This window comes from Hippocampus zosterae, chromosome 14 (genome assembly GCF_025434085.1).
Source record: "Hippocampus zosterae strain Florida chromosome 14, ASM2543408v3, whole genome shotgun sequence".
Taxonomy (NCBI): Eukaryota; Metazoa; Chordata; class Actinopteri; order Syngnathiformes; family Syngnathidae; genus Hippocampus; species Hippocampus zosterae.
Genome location: NC_067464.1, coordinates 6,480,887 through 6,497,588, shown reverse-complemented (window position 1 = coordinate 6,497,588; position 16,702 = coordinate 6,480,887). Strand labels below are relative to the sequence as shown.

Sequence of the window (16,702 nt, the reverse complement as noted above, 5' to 3'; positions counted from 1 at the left end):
CTGCTGTACAGTTGGCAGTATACGTACATGCCACAGGAGAGTTAAAACATGCAAAATGGATTACCGGTAAGTCTATAAGGTGGAAGGGGGGGGGGGGGGGTGCAAAAAAACCTATAAACAGCTGCCTCTCTCCCTCCCCGCTTTGGCAGCTCATACAAACTCATAAAAGCCTTTTTATTGTAATTAAATGTATATGTCTGCGCACGACGTGAATTTACACAAAGAATCAAAACGTCACAATACACCCCGGCCCACGGTTTGATTGATAGTACGATCCTAAAGTTCCTATTTGCGTGCACGCTTCTTTCTTTGGCACCACAAACAGCAGAAGACGTACAAACCCTGAAAATAACGGCCAACATGAATGGGAACCGCCCTCTCCCCGGGCTGTGAGAAATGAACTTAAACACACGCACACAAAAAAAACTCTCCAGGAGTGTGTCACAACACAACAACAAATATATATATATATCGTTCTTAAAACGAAGATGGACAAATATATTCCATTAATAAGGCCCACTTTACAAAATTACATGATTTTTACCTTAAATAAAATCTATACGTTTCCAAAATAAGATATCTTTTTTTCTTCGAACAAAGAAATAAAATGGCGATCCAGCTGGACTACAAAAATGGCGGGATGATTTTGGCACAGGCTAAGATACACAGGGGGCCCAAAAGTCATTCCATATAGAACTACTTTGATGTGACGAAATGAAAGTTTGAATGAAAACGGGTATATTTGCAGGTTATGACCAGCAAAAAAAAAACAAAAACAAAAACAAAAAACAAACAGTGAAGGTGGGGCTATAATTCATTGCAGATCTTAAAAGTTAAGTGCTGGTTAAGTGCAGATTACAGTCTACCCAGTAACACCATGACCCACTAAGAACAATAGGGAGGGTGAAAAAAAAACAAGTACATCTTAAGTCTAGTTCAAAATAAAATGTTTGTACAGATGTCACAAGAGGATTTGTGGGAGAAGCAATCTCCTGGATGACCGTTAACACTGCCAAAAAACATGACATATGAGGCACCAGTGCCAACAGGTTGCGATTAAAAATATATATTTTTTTCAAAATCTACAGTCTATGAACCTAATGATTAAAATAACGAATTTGATTCTTAAGATTCACGTTCCTGGCCGTGAGTTTCTTGGCCACTTCTCAGAAACCTCAAGCACGTCAGAAAAGTTTCCGACAGCTGGGATCGAAAGATCATCCCGAATGTAAGCTAGTAAAGAGACGATCATTTAACAGTGGGATCTGAGGATGCGTCACCAGTGTCCTACTTAAAAGAAATCCTCGCGCGGTGAAATCATACTTTGGACAGAAGAGCAAACGTTTTTTTCGCAAGAAATTTGGACAAGTAATAAAAAGTAAGTCCAAGTAAAAACATGGACGTCAGGCTTTATCTGGATCTGAGATTTTGGAAGAACGGCAGATAGAGTTTGGAAAACCTCAAAACCCCGTCAGGAAAACCAGTGGCTGGTTTCCTCCTGAGACAAAATCTTTCGCATAGTGGAAGGTAAGGAAGGAATCAGTGAGGGAGCTCGGAACCAAAATCCTCGCCAGGTGATGTCATACAAAAGACAAAAAAAATGATCCTGGACAACCGCGGATGGTGTTGCTAGTTTTTGGAAGCTTGTAAAGAAGTAGCAGGTGGATGGAGTTTCGAAAGACCAAAAACAGGACGTCTACAGCTGGGATGTTCCTGAGAAAAAAAAAATGCCATCCCAAAATCTCCAAAGATAAAGGTAACCAGGGTTTGCCAATTTATTGGTGGGAAATCACGTTGTCACCAGGAGGCTACCTTAAATAATCCAGACCAGATTTTGCACTTTGTACGGAAAGCCCAAAGCTCTTCACAAGAATCCTGGACAACTCAATTACAAAAACGGATTTGGGGCTTTTTCTGGATGGCAAAAACGATTCATATGCAATTTTGAAAGAAAAGTCACCATTCAAAAGAATGCTGCTTACCGCAAGTGTGTTTCAGAGCAATCGGATGGACAGTGAACCCTCGCTATTTATTCAGGCTACACCGTCAGAGCATAAAGAGAAAGATACGCCACCAAAACAAGTCTCTTCGCCTACACTCCCACAAAAATTCCTTGGGGGGGGGGGGGGGCAACCTTCCTTCACGGTTTTTCACTTATCGCGGCAGGGTCTCGGTCCCCTATTAACCGCGATGAGTGAGGGAATCACTGTTATGTGAAATGCTACGATGACATCTTGACATGGGACTTTTTTTCATTACGAAAAAAGAAATAAAAAAAATTAAAAATCCACTTTGCCACCACTTGCATTTTCACGTCCATTCAAATTTCACTTAAACTCAAAATTTGGCCAGCGTGTGAATAAAATTTGCCTAATTTGCGTCCCGGTCACCGATGATGTGCAAAAAGTACAGTCTGCTGGTAACTCAGGATGCAATGTCTCTCAAAAGCATTAATGAGGACAGATGGAAATTTAAAAAAAGCACCATGAAAAATCCAGTATATGAAAGATTTAAACAAACAAACAAATTCCCCTTCACGTGCATTGCATTTGAAAGAGGAAGCAGAAAAGCGGTATGGAAAAATGATAACACAACGGGATGAGAATTACTGTGTGTAATCATGACCAAGCACAGAAACCGTTCCAGTTGCTGGTGGGGAACCTTTTGTGGACACGTATTTTGAAAGAGGAGAAGTTCTGCATAATCGGACTTTTTTTTTCAGCTTTATATCAGCTCCTCAGAAATCTTTACACATATCGTGTGTTCTCGGTTCCCCAGAGGTTTTATTCAGAGTGCGTACGTGTGCGGACAAGGGCATGCTTCGGAACATGCCAAGACAGTCTCAGATGGGAAAGTAATTCGCTTCCTGTTTTTTTTTTTTTTTTTTTTTTTTTGGTCACACTGAGAAAAAAAAAAACTAAACAAAAAAATCAGCATCCTTTGTCAAGTATCGGCATGACTCAGCGGTTTGTTGTGAGATGACGTGACGGGCTTGATATGGATCTCGCATGTGCCTCTCCTTTGTCATGACTACAAGGTGACTCAAATACATCCAAACAAGCAGAAGAGGATAACGTGCGATAGCGAGGCCTTCCCTCCGCGATGGTCCGTGCAGGAGAGGAAGAGGAAATGTTTGCGTCTTGATGTGCATTCGAGGTCACAGTTACGTTTATCTTATACGTTACGTTTTTTTTTTTTTTTTTTTTTTTTTTTTAAACATAGCTGGGTTTGTTTTGTGGTCTCTGCTTGTTCTCGAAGCTCCAGTGTGCTGGAGATGCTGCTGCATGATGATCCCTATTCTGGCCATCTGACAGAAAAACAAAGACAGCGAAATTAGAAAAAAATAACAAGGTAGGGAAAAAAAAATGTTTGAAGACTTTTCCTTTTTTTTTGTTTTTGTATGACATCCCCCCACTGCCCCCCCTCCCAAAAAAATTGAAGAGAATTTGTTAAAACCATCCAACAGCTACCCATCAAATGGGTTAAGCAAGTATTATCGATGCGCTAATGGCTAATCTCGATGAGCTCTTCTTACCTGGCTCCCCCCGCCCCCCAAGTTGTGCTAACGTTGTTCAGCCTGGCGATGGGTCCAGACCCGGCCGCCTGCGCCGCTCTTTCCTGATGCTTGACCTCGACTGGACCACTGCTCCCCTCTGGACGACGAGCCCGTGGTCTTGGGCGACCGATCGTAGGAGCTCCCCGCGGGGACGGAGTTGGTGGCGGAAAGGTGCTGTCTCCATGAGACGTTGTCGGCATTTGCACCCTGGGGAGAAAAAAAAAAGGGAGTAGAACGAAAGTGGGTGAGAAAATTATAGTATGTGGTTGACGATACATATAGTTTACCATGATACCGAAAATGATACTTTGGGTTGTCAGTCAGTGGTGTAAGAACAGAAAGAACGCTTGCTTGAAAACATGAAATATACATTATTTGCAGTATTAACGCATAAAAATCTTACAAACTATGATCCACAAACGGTTTCATATCACTTCAAAATCATCTTACAACATTGGCTGGAAAAAATAAATAAAAGTAATATTATTTGATTAAAAAAAAAAAAGTTTTTCCTCTAACAACCCCGGCTAAACTTGATCGCTTCTGCGCAACCTTTGAAGTTGTAAAAAAACACTTCTATGATGCTAATCCCCATTTCGTAGCAGAAAGACAGAAAAAAATTGCACGTCGCTGGCTTGTTCAGAAAATAATGCTCATATTTTTGGGGACTTTTTTTTCCTTGATGAATTCCCACCGCTAGCGTATTTGATGTGAAAGTTTCCACTGCCGACAAAGTCCTGGAAGTGTCTTTCAGACGTGTAAGGATGTGATACTTGCGTGCATATGCTAAAAACAAAACAAAACTCCAGTCGGTTTTGTGAGAAAAAAAATCTCCAAGCTCCCCTCAAAAAAAAAAAAAAAAAACCTAACACGGCTCAAAATTAAGAGATTTCTAATTTACTGGCTACATGGGCACATCCACAACACCGAATGACCTTTGCAAAGTGAGACTTTTACAGTCATTTCCAGCACTGTAATTATAGTTGGTTGGTTTCATGGCTCGGGAGGGCCTTTTGAATCGGCATTCAGGCTAATTGGCTTTGACTCGAGCCCCGCTGGACTTGCTTTTCGCTGTGTCGCGGAGCGCAACAGGCAGGAAATAAGTCACCCGCCAAGAACACGGAGCGGGCGTGCCCGTTGCGGTCACTTCCTGCTCCGAGTCGCTGAGGGGAGGAAACGTTAGGGTGGCAATATTCTCCTTGTATGGTCAGCAAGCTGTGAGCCAAAATGGCTTCACGGTCTCCCGGACTGCCAGCAACAAGGGGCTTGCGTTGCGTTTGGAATAATAAGTGGTGTGTTTAAAACACCGGAAAAACACTTTTACACAATGTGAAGGAAAAGGAATGCCAGGCTGTTAAAAAAAAATCAGTGTCAGCCCTTTTGTTGAAACAAATGCAAACATTTACTGCACCAAGCGAAAAATCTGCGAATACAGATTTCCCCCCCACATTTTCCACTCATTTTTAACCCTTCCAGGGACAGCGGTTATGACAGTTGACATGACTATAAATCGGGATGTATTGTATTGTATGTATTTTATTACCATGTTGTCAGGTTACAGGGTGCATGAAAGGGTTAAAATGCGGCAGACGCCACACATTGACGGATAATCGGCAACTGCGCACTTATAAATCCTATCGGGTACTCATAATGACCCCCCAAAAAAGGATACATCGTTTTTGTCACAGTACCGCGAGTGGCCTATGAGGGGCAGCATGGTGCCACAGGGCAACCATTGATTAGTAGAAGTGGAAGCAGGAAGGAGTTTTCGTTACAGTGTTACGAAAAGATGTACACCTGCGAGGGATTAGATACCCTGAGAATGAGAACGCGAAGGTGACAGGAAGGAATTTGGAATTAAAGGTGTTTGACAAAATTAAAAGATTTTTCAAGTGCTTTATGATCCCAAAAAAATCCAGTAAATCACAATTTCCCCCATGTTACTATGAAAGACTTTTTCAATGGAGGAGCTGTCGTCCTGCTCTCCTGTTCGCCTCCTGAGTTATTCAGCAATAAATAGTTATCATGTTTTTAAAAAGTGTTTTATTGATTTAAAATAGCGTGTTTTCACTTATTTTTGTCTTATATTTATTTTGTCTTCGCAATTATTCAAAAAAAATAGTTTGGGGGCTTAAACGGATTAATTGCATTTCCATTCATTTCATTGGGAAAGATTACCTCCATTTATGAACATTTCAGGTTGCAAACAGACCCACGTAACCAATCACGTTCCTAGTCTGAGATTCCATTGCATTATTTAACGTCATCAAAATGATCAGCAAATAGAAGGGGGAACGTTTCACTTGGCAGGATCTTTTAAAAAGTAGACAGCTAGCCCAGGGGTGGGCAAACTATGGCCCGCGGGCCAAATCCGGCCCATTGGTCTTTTTAATCCGGCCCGCCGAAGGTTGTTACACAATTAAGGTTCGATGTCAGCGACTGCATTCATTTCATTTGGACTTTTAATGACAGGCATTTCAACGTCAGGTGGCACAGTTACTTGAAGTTGCAGAGCATAGGGAGGAAGGTGGAGACGATACGGAAGCCCGCCGTAGCGCCAAGTCAAGCGAATCCCGTTCAATACAACGGAATAATGTACTCTTAAAGTCTGAAAAACGTGCCAAAAAATGCAAAATACTGATTTTTAAATGAAGAAATCCAATTAATATTATGTTGAATTCAGTTCACCCTTTTGATCCGGCCCTCTATAATATTTTCTGGTTCTCATGTGGCCCTATGCAAAAAATAATTGCCCACCCTTGAGCTAGCCTCAAAACTCCCACCAATGTCTTAAAAAGAGAGCATTTATACTACCTACACCATTGAACCTAACTGTACTCAGAACTAGTAGTAAAATCTCAACAAGTTGTAACACTTTACGTTTAACTCATTGTCAGAGATTTTCTCGGACAAAGTTAGCGAAACGACTCGGCACACAAGAAAATTGTCTTCGATATAGGCGGAAGTGGACCTCTGAGATCGAACGACGGTTAGTTGCTCCGCGATCACACTCAAAGTCCCGCCTCCGCGAGTTCGTCATTTTATTGTAACATATGCAAAATACAAGAAAAACACTGCCCCCGATATTTGCATGCCGCACCCCCGGTCCGGCCCTCGGTACTGATTGGTTACCTGTTTCAAACTTGAACCATCAGTACATTCGCGCCTTTTCTGTCTGGTCTACATTGAATTAAAATGTTGCAGACTTTGCGGATGGCCAATGTCGCCTGGGCACGACGGGTGTTCTCAACTCGTCTTTTGTTGCTCAACCGCTGTTCCCGAATTATTCATTCCCCTTTTTGTGACCGAGTTTCGCCTTCTCCCCTGTGGTCGCCCACCTGTATTGACGTGCTAATTGTGGACTTCAACAGCCCTCCAGCTTTGTGCACAAGGAATTTGGGGGTGCTGGATACGCACCCAAACGTTTAGATGTGTCCAGATTAAATGAAACTTTAAACATGATACAATTTAGCTCATAGATTCCTCTAACACTCATTCACTCCCAAAGACGTTTTTAAATGTCTTTTCAGACTTGGTACAGAACTGGCTGGTACTGAATGAGTTAAGGAAAAACATGCTTGAAGCAAGGCAACTTGGTAAGACAAATTACATGTAGCGAAAAACAACAAGCATATTTGGCCTGGATTTGAGGTATCTGTCGTCGGTTGGATTTGAGTTTTTGCAGAGTGAACACGGCTTCACGTCTGTGCCGCATGGAGTCACACAACGTTTGCCACCTGGGAACTCCATTGAACAACTTTTTTTTTTCCTTCCCCACTTGAGCTCGGCGAGACACATATTTTCCTCGCTTGACAATAAAATGTCACGTCTTCCAGAATAAATGTTCTTACAGTTCAGGCAAAAGTAAAGTCGGTTGGCGAGTGTGAGAACTTGTCCACGTGTGGCTTTGAGTCAATATTTGGCGAAGAGGAACGTCAGCTCCGCTATAAATGCTGTTAATGTGTCCCGGCAGAGTACAGCCACTGACCAAGTTCTGGCGTCATCACACATAGCGGCTCCTGTTCACGTGTATGAATGCTACGAAATGGCAAATTTAAACAGGAAATTGCGTCTGGCAACAAAGAAAACACTCAAGTCAGCCTGGCTTATTAGGAATGAACTTGGCAGACTGCTCTCAATTAGGCTTTCCCAAATTGGGGGTCGGGACCTAAAATGTGTTTTATTGGGTTCAATGTAAAATGCTGTAAGCCATTTTACTGGCCATCAGGCAATTTCTTGTAGCGGTCATAATGTCCAATTCATTTCTTCTGCATTCGTTGTTATGAGTTAAGGGTTTACGGTTCATAAAGTTTTGGTTCGGGAGAGTAACGCTAATTTTACACTAATGGCGGCAGCGACAGAAGCCCCGATTGGAGGACACGCTATAATGCAAATGCAAAACAATCAGCCGAGTATTTGGGATTTTGAAGCCTTTTTCTCCCCCATCCATGTTCATTATCCAGAAAACATTTAACGTGGAATCATGTTGAAATGGACAAAATCCCACGACGCACTACGTTCTGGGGAAACTGGGCAGCCGTTGCCGTTGGGAACATTGTTGAAATGTAGCCTAACCAAATTTGGGAAAGCGTGCTCTAGCCTCAATGAACGTACTGAGGCGTTTAAGGAAAAATGTACAACTCGCGTCCGGCAAGTGATCCGCGCTGCCTGCAGATTTCAGCGTCTGCGGAACCAATTACATCGCCACTTCAAACCTGTCTGTCCTTTGTCTCACATGCAATTTTTAAAGAATGACTTTGCCATGCAGAGCAAAATTATGAAATGACCTCTTCCAATGCGCTCCGTTCTAGAGTTCAGTTGACACGTGTCAGAAAATCGGTGGTCACGCTTGATTAGTCCGGATAAAGGTTAATTCAAAGGCTACCTTGAAGCGCTTTTTGTGGTCGGACCGACATCGGCCTGCTTGCCGTGTCGTATTGCAGACGTTCACAGTACACCTCGCCTCTGATTTTAGACTCAACACGGGATTTATTATATATATATTTTTTGGGTGCCGTTCTCATTAGCTGTCACAAAATAGATCTCGTTCATAGAAGCATAATGAGGTTTCCCGATGCCTTTACTGAATTTCATGTACCATTCAAAGTGGAGCCAGTCCCTGGGCAATTTGGTGTGAAAGTCTTAGGTCAACATTAAATTTGCTATTTTAACAAAAACACTGCGTGAGTCCATTAGAACTGTAATGTCACTCAATAGAACGTGATATTTGTGTTTGTTTGACCATCTGTTTGTGAGTTAGAAGGAGACTTGCTGATTTGTGGAAGATGACTAAGAACGACTAAGAGCACCACAAAACGTATTCTTCCTTAAGGCAGCCATGGCTCATCCTCACCCTTAAAAAAAAAAAAAGACCAGCTCTGTAAACGTCATAGCTTTAAACTCGAAAAAAAAAATTGCCTGATAATCAATGAGGCTGGTTAGCGCGTCGACCTCACAGTGCAGAGGTCATCCGGCCTCCCCAGTGTGGAGTTTGCATGTTTTCCCCGTGCCTGCGTGGGTTTTCTCCGGGTACTCTGGTTTCCTCCCACATTCCCAAAACATGCACGGCAGGTTAGTGGTACACTCGAAATTGTCCCTCAGTGTGCGTGTGAGACGAATGGTCGTTCGTCTCTGTGTGCTCTGCGATTGGCTGGCAACCGGTTCAGGGTGTCCAAAGACGGACCCTTGTGAGGATAAAGTGGATCAGAAAACTGATAGCTGGATGGATGATAATCGATAATTGTTCGGGTCAGGCTGACTGCGAGCCACTCAAAAGCAATGAAGTGTTGTCTCCTCCTTGAATGACGATTGATTTGTTGGGGTACAGCAAGCTGATATCTGAAATTTCCTTCCTCCTTGGTTCACGGCCAAAGAATAAATGTACAGACGTTCTGTATGTCTGGAACAATGGAAATTGCGCTGATTTGGAGCAAATTATTATGCACCAATCAAGTCAGTTTAGGATGCATTCATGGGGTCTCCACGCAAGCCTCGTAATAATACAAGCCTCCACTGTCAACCTTTGACACCGCAATCACATCCTAATCCCCCACCCCCCACTGTCCTGACTGCAGCTGTATTTATCCAAACCTCTTGGGATTGAACACAGTACAGACCACTGAAAATGCGCCGGCAATCCAAGCCAAACATTATTGGCCGTACTAAAAGAAATGCCGAGAAGACTAACAATGACCATCATTTGAACTGTGTTTTTCTTGCAGTCTGGTCAATTTGTGTCGCTAACCGCCACTCTCCAAATGAAGTGACCACTTGTTGCTCCACAAAAAAAAAAAAAAAAATCAGGATGAACGAGGTTCCATCGAGGCTGCAAATCAAGCAAATGGGTTTAGGAAATTCCCTAAATGCACAACTGACTAAACGCTGAATGAAGGAGGCAGGCGGTACGTCGGGTCAGTGCTGAATGACCACATCTGAGCTGCAGGATGGGGGCGGGTGGGTTCGGGGGCAGGGGGGTGTTTCTGAAAGTTCTTTCTGAAAGCAGCTCCATGGTAACCACTCAAGGATGACTGATGTTAGACGGGGTCAGTAAGAGGAGACAAAGTGAAAGAGAAAACATTGCCTCGGAGCTTTTACAATGTGTCTGTCAGCGTCCAAGTAATGAAAGAGTCGCGGCCAAGGCCACCGAGTGAAGATGAGGTGGACCCTGACCCATGGCAGAATTCCACATCTTGAAGAGTCGATTCCACAGTGCTTCAATCTTCCATGGTTTGAATAGCTAATTATTCGAGAGTGGGTGGTGGGCTTCCAGACCGCTCTATACTTGCGCTTGACTCTGTGAAGCAACGGAGGGGAAGAAGTCCCCTGGACAGTGAGTTTAATAGTCTGGCTGGAGATGGCAGACCTCAGCTGAGTTTCCAGTGTCGGGGTAGTGCGGTGTGGGCTTATCTATGCTCCCAGTATATATAGCAAAAACACCAGTGGCTGTTCTGTATTTGATCAGCTTTGAATATGTATTTTCCCCAAATACAAAGCAGAAGTTTTTTTTTTTTTTTCTGGGAGTGCTGATACGTCGGTCTTCCAGGTGACCGACAGAAATTCGACTAAAATGAAGGCACAGTACAGACGGAAGGCATATCCAACAAAACTGCCTTTAGGTGATTCGCGTACAGTGGTACCTCTACTTACGAACGTCTCTTCACACGAAATTTTCAAGTTCCGAAACGGCTTAACAGGAAAATATCGCCTCTTGTTACGAAAATATTAAAGGTAAAAATACAGTGTCTGGTGCCACTCGCAGCTCCGAGTTTTCTGAACGCCACTTATTTATAGCTGCTTTGCCATTGGCTACTACCGAGCATCATCCTGGCATCCCATTGGCTAAGAGGGACCGCTACCGTATGTGTCTATGCAGCGTACTCGTCATTCGCCCCTCAGGCCATGAGGCATTCCGATAGTTTTACGTAAATGTGAATCGCCCAGAAAAAGTCGGGCGATCGCTCACTATGCGGATGTTTGCCTTGGACATTTTCGAAGGATCGTTAAAAACAAACATCCTTGGATCAGTTCTTTACAAAACACCAGGCAAAAACCACTTCGGAGGGAGAACATGAACTAATGAGGGCAAAAAAACGATGAGGACGCAGTTAAAAGATAAATGACCGTCATTTTTATTATTTAATCACTTCTTTGTATTTTACATTATGCGCAACTCTCATTTAAGGTGCAATAATCTAATTGTAACATGTATTTGTTACATATTTTGATGCAGTCAGAAACATTTATGTCTGAATTTTTTTTGGGGGGGGCGGCTTGTAACGGATTAGGGCATTTACATGGAAAACGTGTCTCTACTTACAACATTTTCGAGTGAAGAAATTTCTTCCAGAACCAATTAATTTTGTAAGTAGAGGTACCACTGTATTTATTTATTTTGCCGTGATTTGTGTAGAGTGTCAAACAACTCGCTGTCTTGATCTCAGGATGGTTTATTTTAGCAATGCCTCCTATTTTGTATTCTTTAAAATGAATTCTCAAGCTCTACGCCAAGCAACCAACCATGAGCAAGTATTTCAACAGCTCACAACTCTGTCATTGTATGCAATGCAAAGGTTCTACGTAGTGTTCGAGGACCTGTTAGAGAATTCCAAGCGGTGCCTTGTGAAAACACATTTTCTCTCAAGTTTCATTTCATTATCCATGACTGGTACCATAGTTTCACCATAATGCAATTTTAAATCAAAACAGCATCATTATGTAGGCATGCGAGGGTTTTTTTTTTTTGCGGGGGCTTGGAAAGTGTCATTTTGAATGATTGGAGGTTCAGTTAGAGGTTTTCTTGTTGATCTCTACATTCCCACAAGGGACTGGCTGGCCTGTGAGTAATCCCGCTCGAAGGCCAGTTCCTTGCCATGCAAAATGTGATACCAGACTATGTGGAATATTTCCTCGCTGTAAGATTTTAAAGTCGCGTTTCCTCGGTTAAAATCCGCCGCTGTGACAAGACAACATCCATAAATGGATAATCCTCTACGATACCGTTCTATGAAATATTTGGACAAATTGGACCGACGGTGATGAATGGTTCTCTTCCAGTGTAGTGTATATTTGATGTTTGCTTGGCATTAATTTAAGCAAGAAAACACAAGATTCTTTCCCAGCCCAGCTTACTTTATCATTCTGACAGAAAGAAATGTTATTGGAGCCGTGGAGCCCACTCGATAAGCAATTACTATCGCCGCAGAACTTTCCCCTGACATAAAATTCAATTCGCTGCGGTCATTAGCGAAAGGAACTATGAATGCAAAACCACACCAATATTAAAAAAAATAGAGGCATGTTGATGCCACACATCTTGCAGGTGGCGCGCACAAATACAGGAAAATTATTTTCTTCTCTTGGAGGTATTTCAAGCCTTCTTTTCCAGTTGTTAACAGCTCATTCATTTCCACCCTCTGTGACTTTTGGTCCCACCCTTTTCCGTTTTATGCCGTGTGGGAACGCAAGACTGGTGCACGCTGAGCTAATACTCAAGTAGCAGAAAATGGTGGAAACGGTGGCTTAATGTACTGATGTTTGCTTGAATCTAGCATATCGCTCCTCTCATTTATTTTTGTAGCAGCAGGTCAGGAGTCATCAGTTGTACCTGTGGCCGTTGCGAGTATGGGCGGCTCCACGACTGAGAGGTGACGGGCGCGTGAGACACAGTCCTTCCGAGGGCTCCCGCTTCCAACTTGGCACTTCCACCACGATGGAGCGCCAAGTCCTCAGCGTCTTTGTCAACGGTCCGCGTGCTCATCTGCAACAACACAAACGAATCAGTCTTGCAACGCCGACTACCAGCTTGTCTGAATATGGTAATTTTTAAAAGGCCTTACAGCCGCCAAGGAGGGCTTGGCTGCCCTGAGAGCAGAAACAATCCCGGTAGTTCTCGATCCATGGCTCACAGAGTCCTCTGAGTCGACCGTTGTTGCCAGATAAGCCCTCCACGTTGTTGCGCTTTCGGCCTCATCCTCAGAACCCCCTTCCGTAATCATCCTTCCTCCCGCTCTTCGTCTCCCCTTCTCATCGGATGCAATGTCTTTGTTCTTCCAAGTGCTTCTCACGGTTACATTCTTTGCGTCTGGGATACGCTCTTCTTGGGAGTACTGTGTAAGACTTTGGTTTTGCCAACTTGTGAAAGTGGTGCTGCTATTAGAGCTTTCAAAGGCCGAATCCGTGTCGTTGAGGTCAGGAGAGGTAGCGTCTGGAGAATGGCGACTAAAGCCGCTGCTGTGTTGGTAGGCCGTGTGCCTCATGGCTGTTTCGACTCTAGAGGTGCTGTGGAGTCTGGATTTGGATGAGGAATCGTTGTGGTGATCTGATCCAGGGTCCTGGTCCTGGCTTGACCGCATTGTGATCTCACTCTTGGGGATGGAGATTTCATAAGGGACCGAGACGCTGCCATGGTGTTCGCCACTTGGGCCTATCCAGTGAAAGAAGCGAGAATGAATTCGACATCTGAGTACATAGATACATAAAATTAAACTTCTAAATAAAACACAGATTTTGAATCGGCACTGTTGGATTGTGGTGATACTAAAAACTTCAGGGAGGGACTCTAGTGATTTGAATGACGGTCAACTTACCTATGAGAAAGTTACTGGTGGAGGTGTGGCGTTCCTTGGCGGACAAGGGCTCACTGGACACACTGCTGCTGCGACTGCTGTTTCTGGAGGAGCTCGGGTCATTGGGATAGATTGTTATACTGCTCGTGATTTTACTGGTGTTGGTCAACGTGGGTTTGGTGGATATCCTGGGCTTGCCGTTAGCGGGCAGGGGCTCCGAAATCATCATTTCTTTCCTGTCGATCTCAACAATGGCCGGTTTGATGACCGCTTTAGACCTCAGCGCCTCACGCGGACTGCAAACGCGCTGGACTTCAAGCCCCGATGAAGCGTTACCGCCTCCCTCGGCTAAATGTGCTTTCTCTTCGTCGAATGAGCTCCTGGAGGAAGAACCCTCTGAATGTGAATCCTTGACCTGGGAAAAGCGAGAATATCTCGAGGTTGCAGTCCAACCGCTCTGAGTTGTAGTAGTCGTTTCATTCACAGTCTCCGGTTCTGAGGGCCTTGAACCAGTCGACTCGGTTTCTGAAGCAGAGGAATGTCCCTCCGACCCCTGGTCATTTGGCAGCAGTTGATTGACGTTGGATCTGTAAGCTTTGTAGGATCCGTTAGCCTTGGAAAGGCTGGTGGTGACAGAGGCGGAATGTTGAACAGGGTCTATCGATTCCTGGTCCGAGGTGAGCTCCGTGTCCTTCTCCAGTGCAGCGGTACTGCTCTCGGGCACAACATCTGAGTTGTTTGATTCCGTGTCACTGCCGCCGTACAATTTTGACATTTTTTCCATTCGGCTCTTTTTGGTGTCCCCATCACTCTGTCTGTGAGTTGTCCTCAGGGGCTTGTGGTCATGAGCTGCTGGGGGGTAGCGACTAAGAACAGACACCTTTTTAATATCACTGGACGGTGTATTTAAAGAGCTGTACATTGTTCCCTTGTATGCTTTTTCCTCAGTTCCTCTGCCCGTGTCTTTGATTCCGTTATCAGATGAAACAAGCGCATTTGGGGTTTTGGGGGTCCTCCTACTTTTGTGTGCAGGACTGATGGCTCTATTAAGGTACATCGCAGAACTTTCCTCCGAGTTGCCGAGCTCTTTAGTTCTCAGCTTGGTTTCTCTCTTGTGCTGAGGAGACAACTCCCTCACCCGGTGCTTCGGCGAGCCGGGCTCTGTGACCGATGCAGCGCTCCGATATTTGGGCTTCTCTTGCCTGAAACTTCCCTTTGCAATCTCTTCATTCTCCGCTTTGCCATTCTCCAGGTGCTTGGCAGGGCTGCTGGGGCAGAAGTTAGCACTTCCGTTGCCTTGCTTATCCACGTTACCAGTTCTGTGGCCTCCGATTCCGCCTTTGCTACACAGCTGTGTCCTGAGCTCTTCCACCTGCTCGCTCAGTTGGCGAGCCCGGTCGCGTTCCATCTGGAACTTTTCGTGAAGCTCTCCGTTTTTTGACTCTGAGCTCTTCAAGTCATCCTCCACAATCTCCAGCTGTTTGAGGCGGTTCTTCAGCCGTTCCACTTCCTGTGTCAACTCCTTCACTTTGTTGTCCTCCTCGGTTGACCCTGCAAGGCCACTGTTCTTCTGATTTTCTGATTTATTCAGCAGGCCAATGTTATAGTCGAGGCTCTTCTTGCGTCCGGTCAAGTTACTGGTGTGGATGCCTGTAGAAGAAAGCTCCTCTTCAATTCTCGACCTCATGAAGTCTGCACAACCCGGATCTACAGACATGCCTAGACGCTCCAGTTTCTCCGTCAGCTTGAGAATGATCTTCTCATCTTCTCTTTGTTTCTCTCGTATCCTCTTATGCTCATTTTCAAAAGCCTGGCAGAATCCCTTAAGCTTGTCCAGGTCCGCCGCTAAAGTTTGCTCCGCTTTGTCCAGTTTCACCTCCGACCCTTCTATTTCCTTTAAACGTGCTTTGAGGGCCTCCAACTCGGTTGAGAGCTTCCTGGTTAAGTTTTTCTCTTCATTGAGGCTGAGACAGAGCTGGCTACAGTCTGACTTGCTTTTCCCAAAAGCTTCTTCCAGTTTCTCCAGTTCCGCCATCCTCCGCTGTAGATGTTCGATCTCAGTTTTCAGCTCCATTGTTAGGTTTTCCTCTTCCTCCAGTTTCTCTCTGACGGTACGGCAGAGGTCTTCCGCTTTGCGTACCTCCTCATCTTTACCTTGGATTTTCAAGAGGCGTTTCCTCAGGGCCTCGACGTCGGCAAGCAAGGATGAATTGCTGCCTTCTGCCTGGATGATCTTGTCCTGTAGGAAAGAGAATTTACCTGTTGATGCATTTAGTTGTCTGCCGCAAACATCGTTAACGACCGTTACTAACCTGAATGTCAAGCAACTCATCTTCAGACTTCTGCAGCTTGTTGGTGGCTTCCTCCAGTTCATCGAGCCGTCTACTGAGACTTTGTAGCTTGTGCCGGAGGTGGCGATGTGTCATGTCAGACATGGCTACAACGTTTTTTTGTGTTTCTAGCGTCATGTGTTTTCTTCAGGTTATTTGAGTGTTTGGAAAGGTCCACATTTGTGTTGTGTTGATCTCAAGTTAAGTTCAACAATGGGCGTTGTGAAGGTGGCTCAAATCTATCCGTGGTCTGTCTCGCTGCACTTTCTGCAAGTGGTGCTTTAAGACTTTACGGTTCCTTCAGCTTGGCGTTTACAAGATGAATTCGTCATCTATAGGAGGGAGAGAAGGAAAAAACCCTTTAGTCCACGATGGTCGAATAAGCAGTGATGACACCAACAAGAGTGAGATTGAAGAGCTCGACAACAACAAAAAACATTAAGCACCAATTATTTTTTTATGGAACAGCCAAGGACATAAAATGAAGCAAATGTCAACCCAATCATAGACCAACAGTTAGTGGTGCAACACAAATGAGATGCGCAATTTCTTTTTAGCCTAAAGGACAGTGCAGTTTATTCGCCACGTGCTGATACAATACTGTGCAATTCTTTTCCTTTGTCATTGAAGCACTGTGTTCACGGTTCACCTTGTTTTGTCCTTTTACAAGAAATTGCGATGCGGGCTCAATATGTGTGAGTAGATGGGGGTTTTGACATGCCCGGACAGGTTGCTCGCACGCATACAACCTC

The 16,702-nt window shown here is 44.3% G+C and overlaps 2 protein-coding genes across 2 annotated transcripts in view; both read right to left on the bottom strand.

Moving 5' to 3' along the window:
* The window catches only part of dync1h1 (dynein, cytoplasmic 1, heavy chain 1), a 343,117-nt gene that overhangs the window by 50,956 nt on the left and 275,459 nt on the right, over positions 1-16,702 (bottom strand). The gene's annotated exons all lie outside the window — the stretch shown is intronic.
* Positions 3,525-16,702, bottom strand: part of luzp1 (leucine zipper protein 1) — a 46,106-nt gene continuing 32,928 nt past the window's right edge. The window contains exons 2-6 of the mRNA XM_052085358.1: positions 15,933-16,282; positions 13,642-15,859; positions 12,892-13,478; positions 12,660-12,812; positions 3,525-3,763 (exon numbers count right to left, since the gene is read on the bottom strand). Coding sequence (XP_051941318.1) covers positions 3,563-3,763; positions 12,660-12,812; positions 12,892-13,478; positions 13,642-15,859; positions 15,933-16,088 — 3,315 coding nt within the window. The 5' untranslated portion in view covers positions 16,089-16,282 and the 3' untranslated portion in view covers positions 3,525-3,562. The remainder of the gene's footprint in view (positions 3,764-12,659; positions 12,813-12,891; positions 13,479-13,641; positions 15,860-15,932; positions 16,283-16,702) is intronic.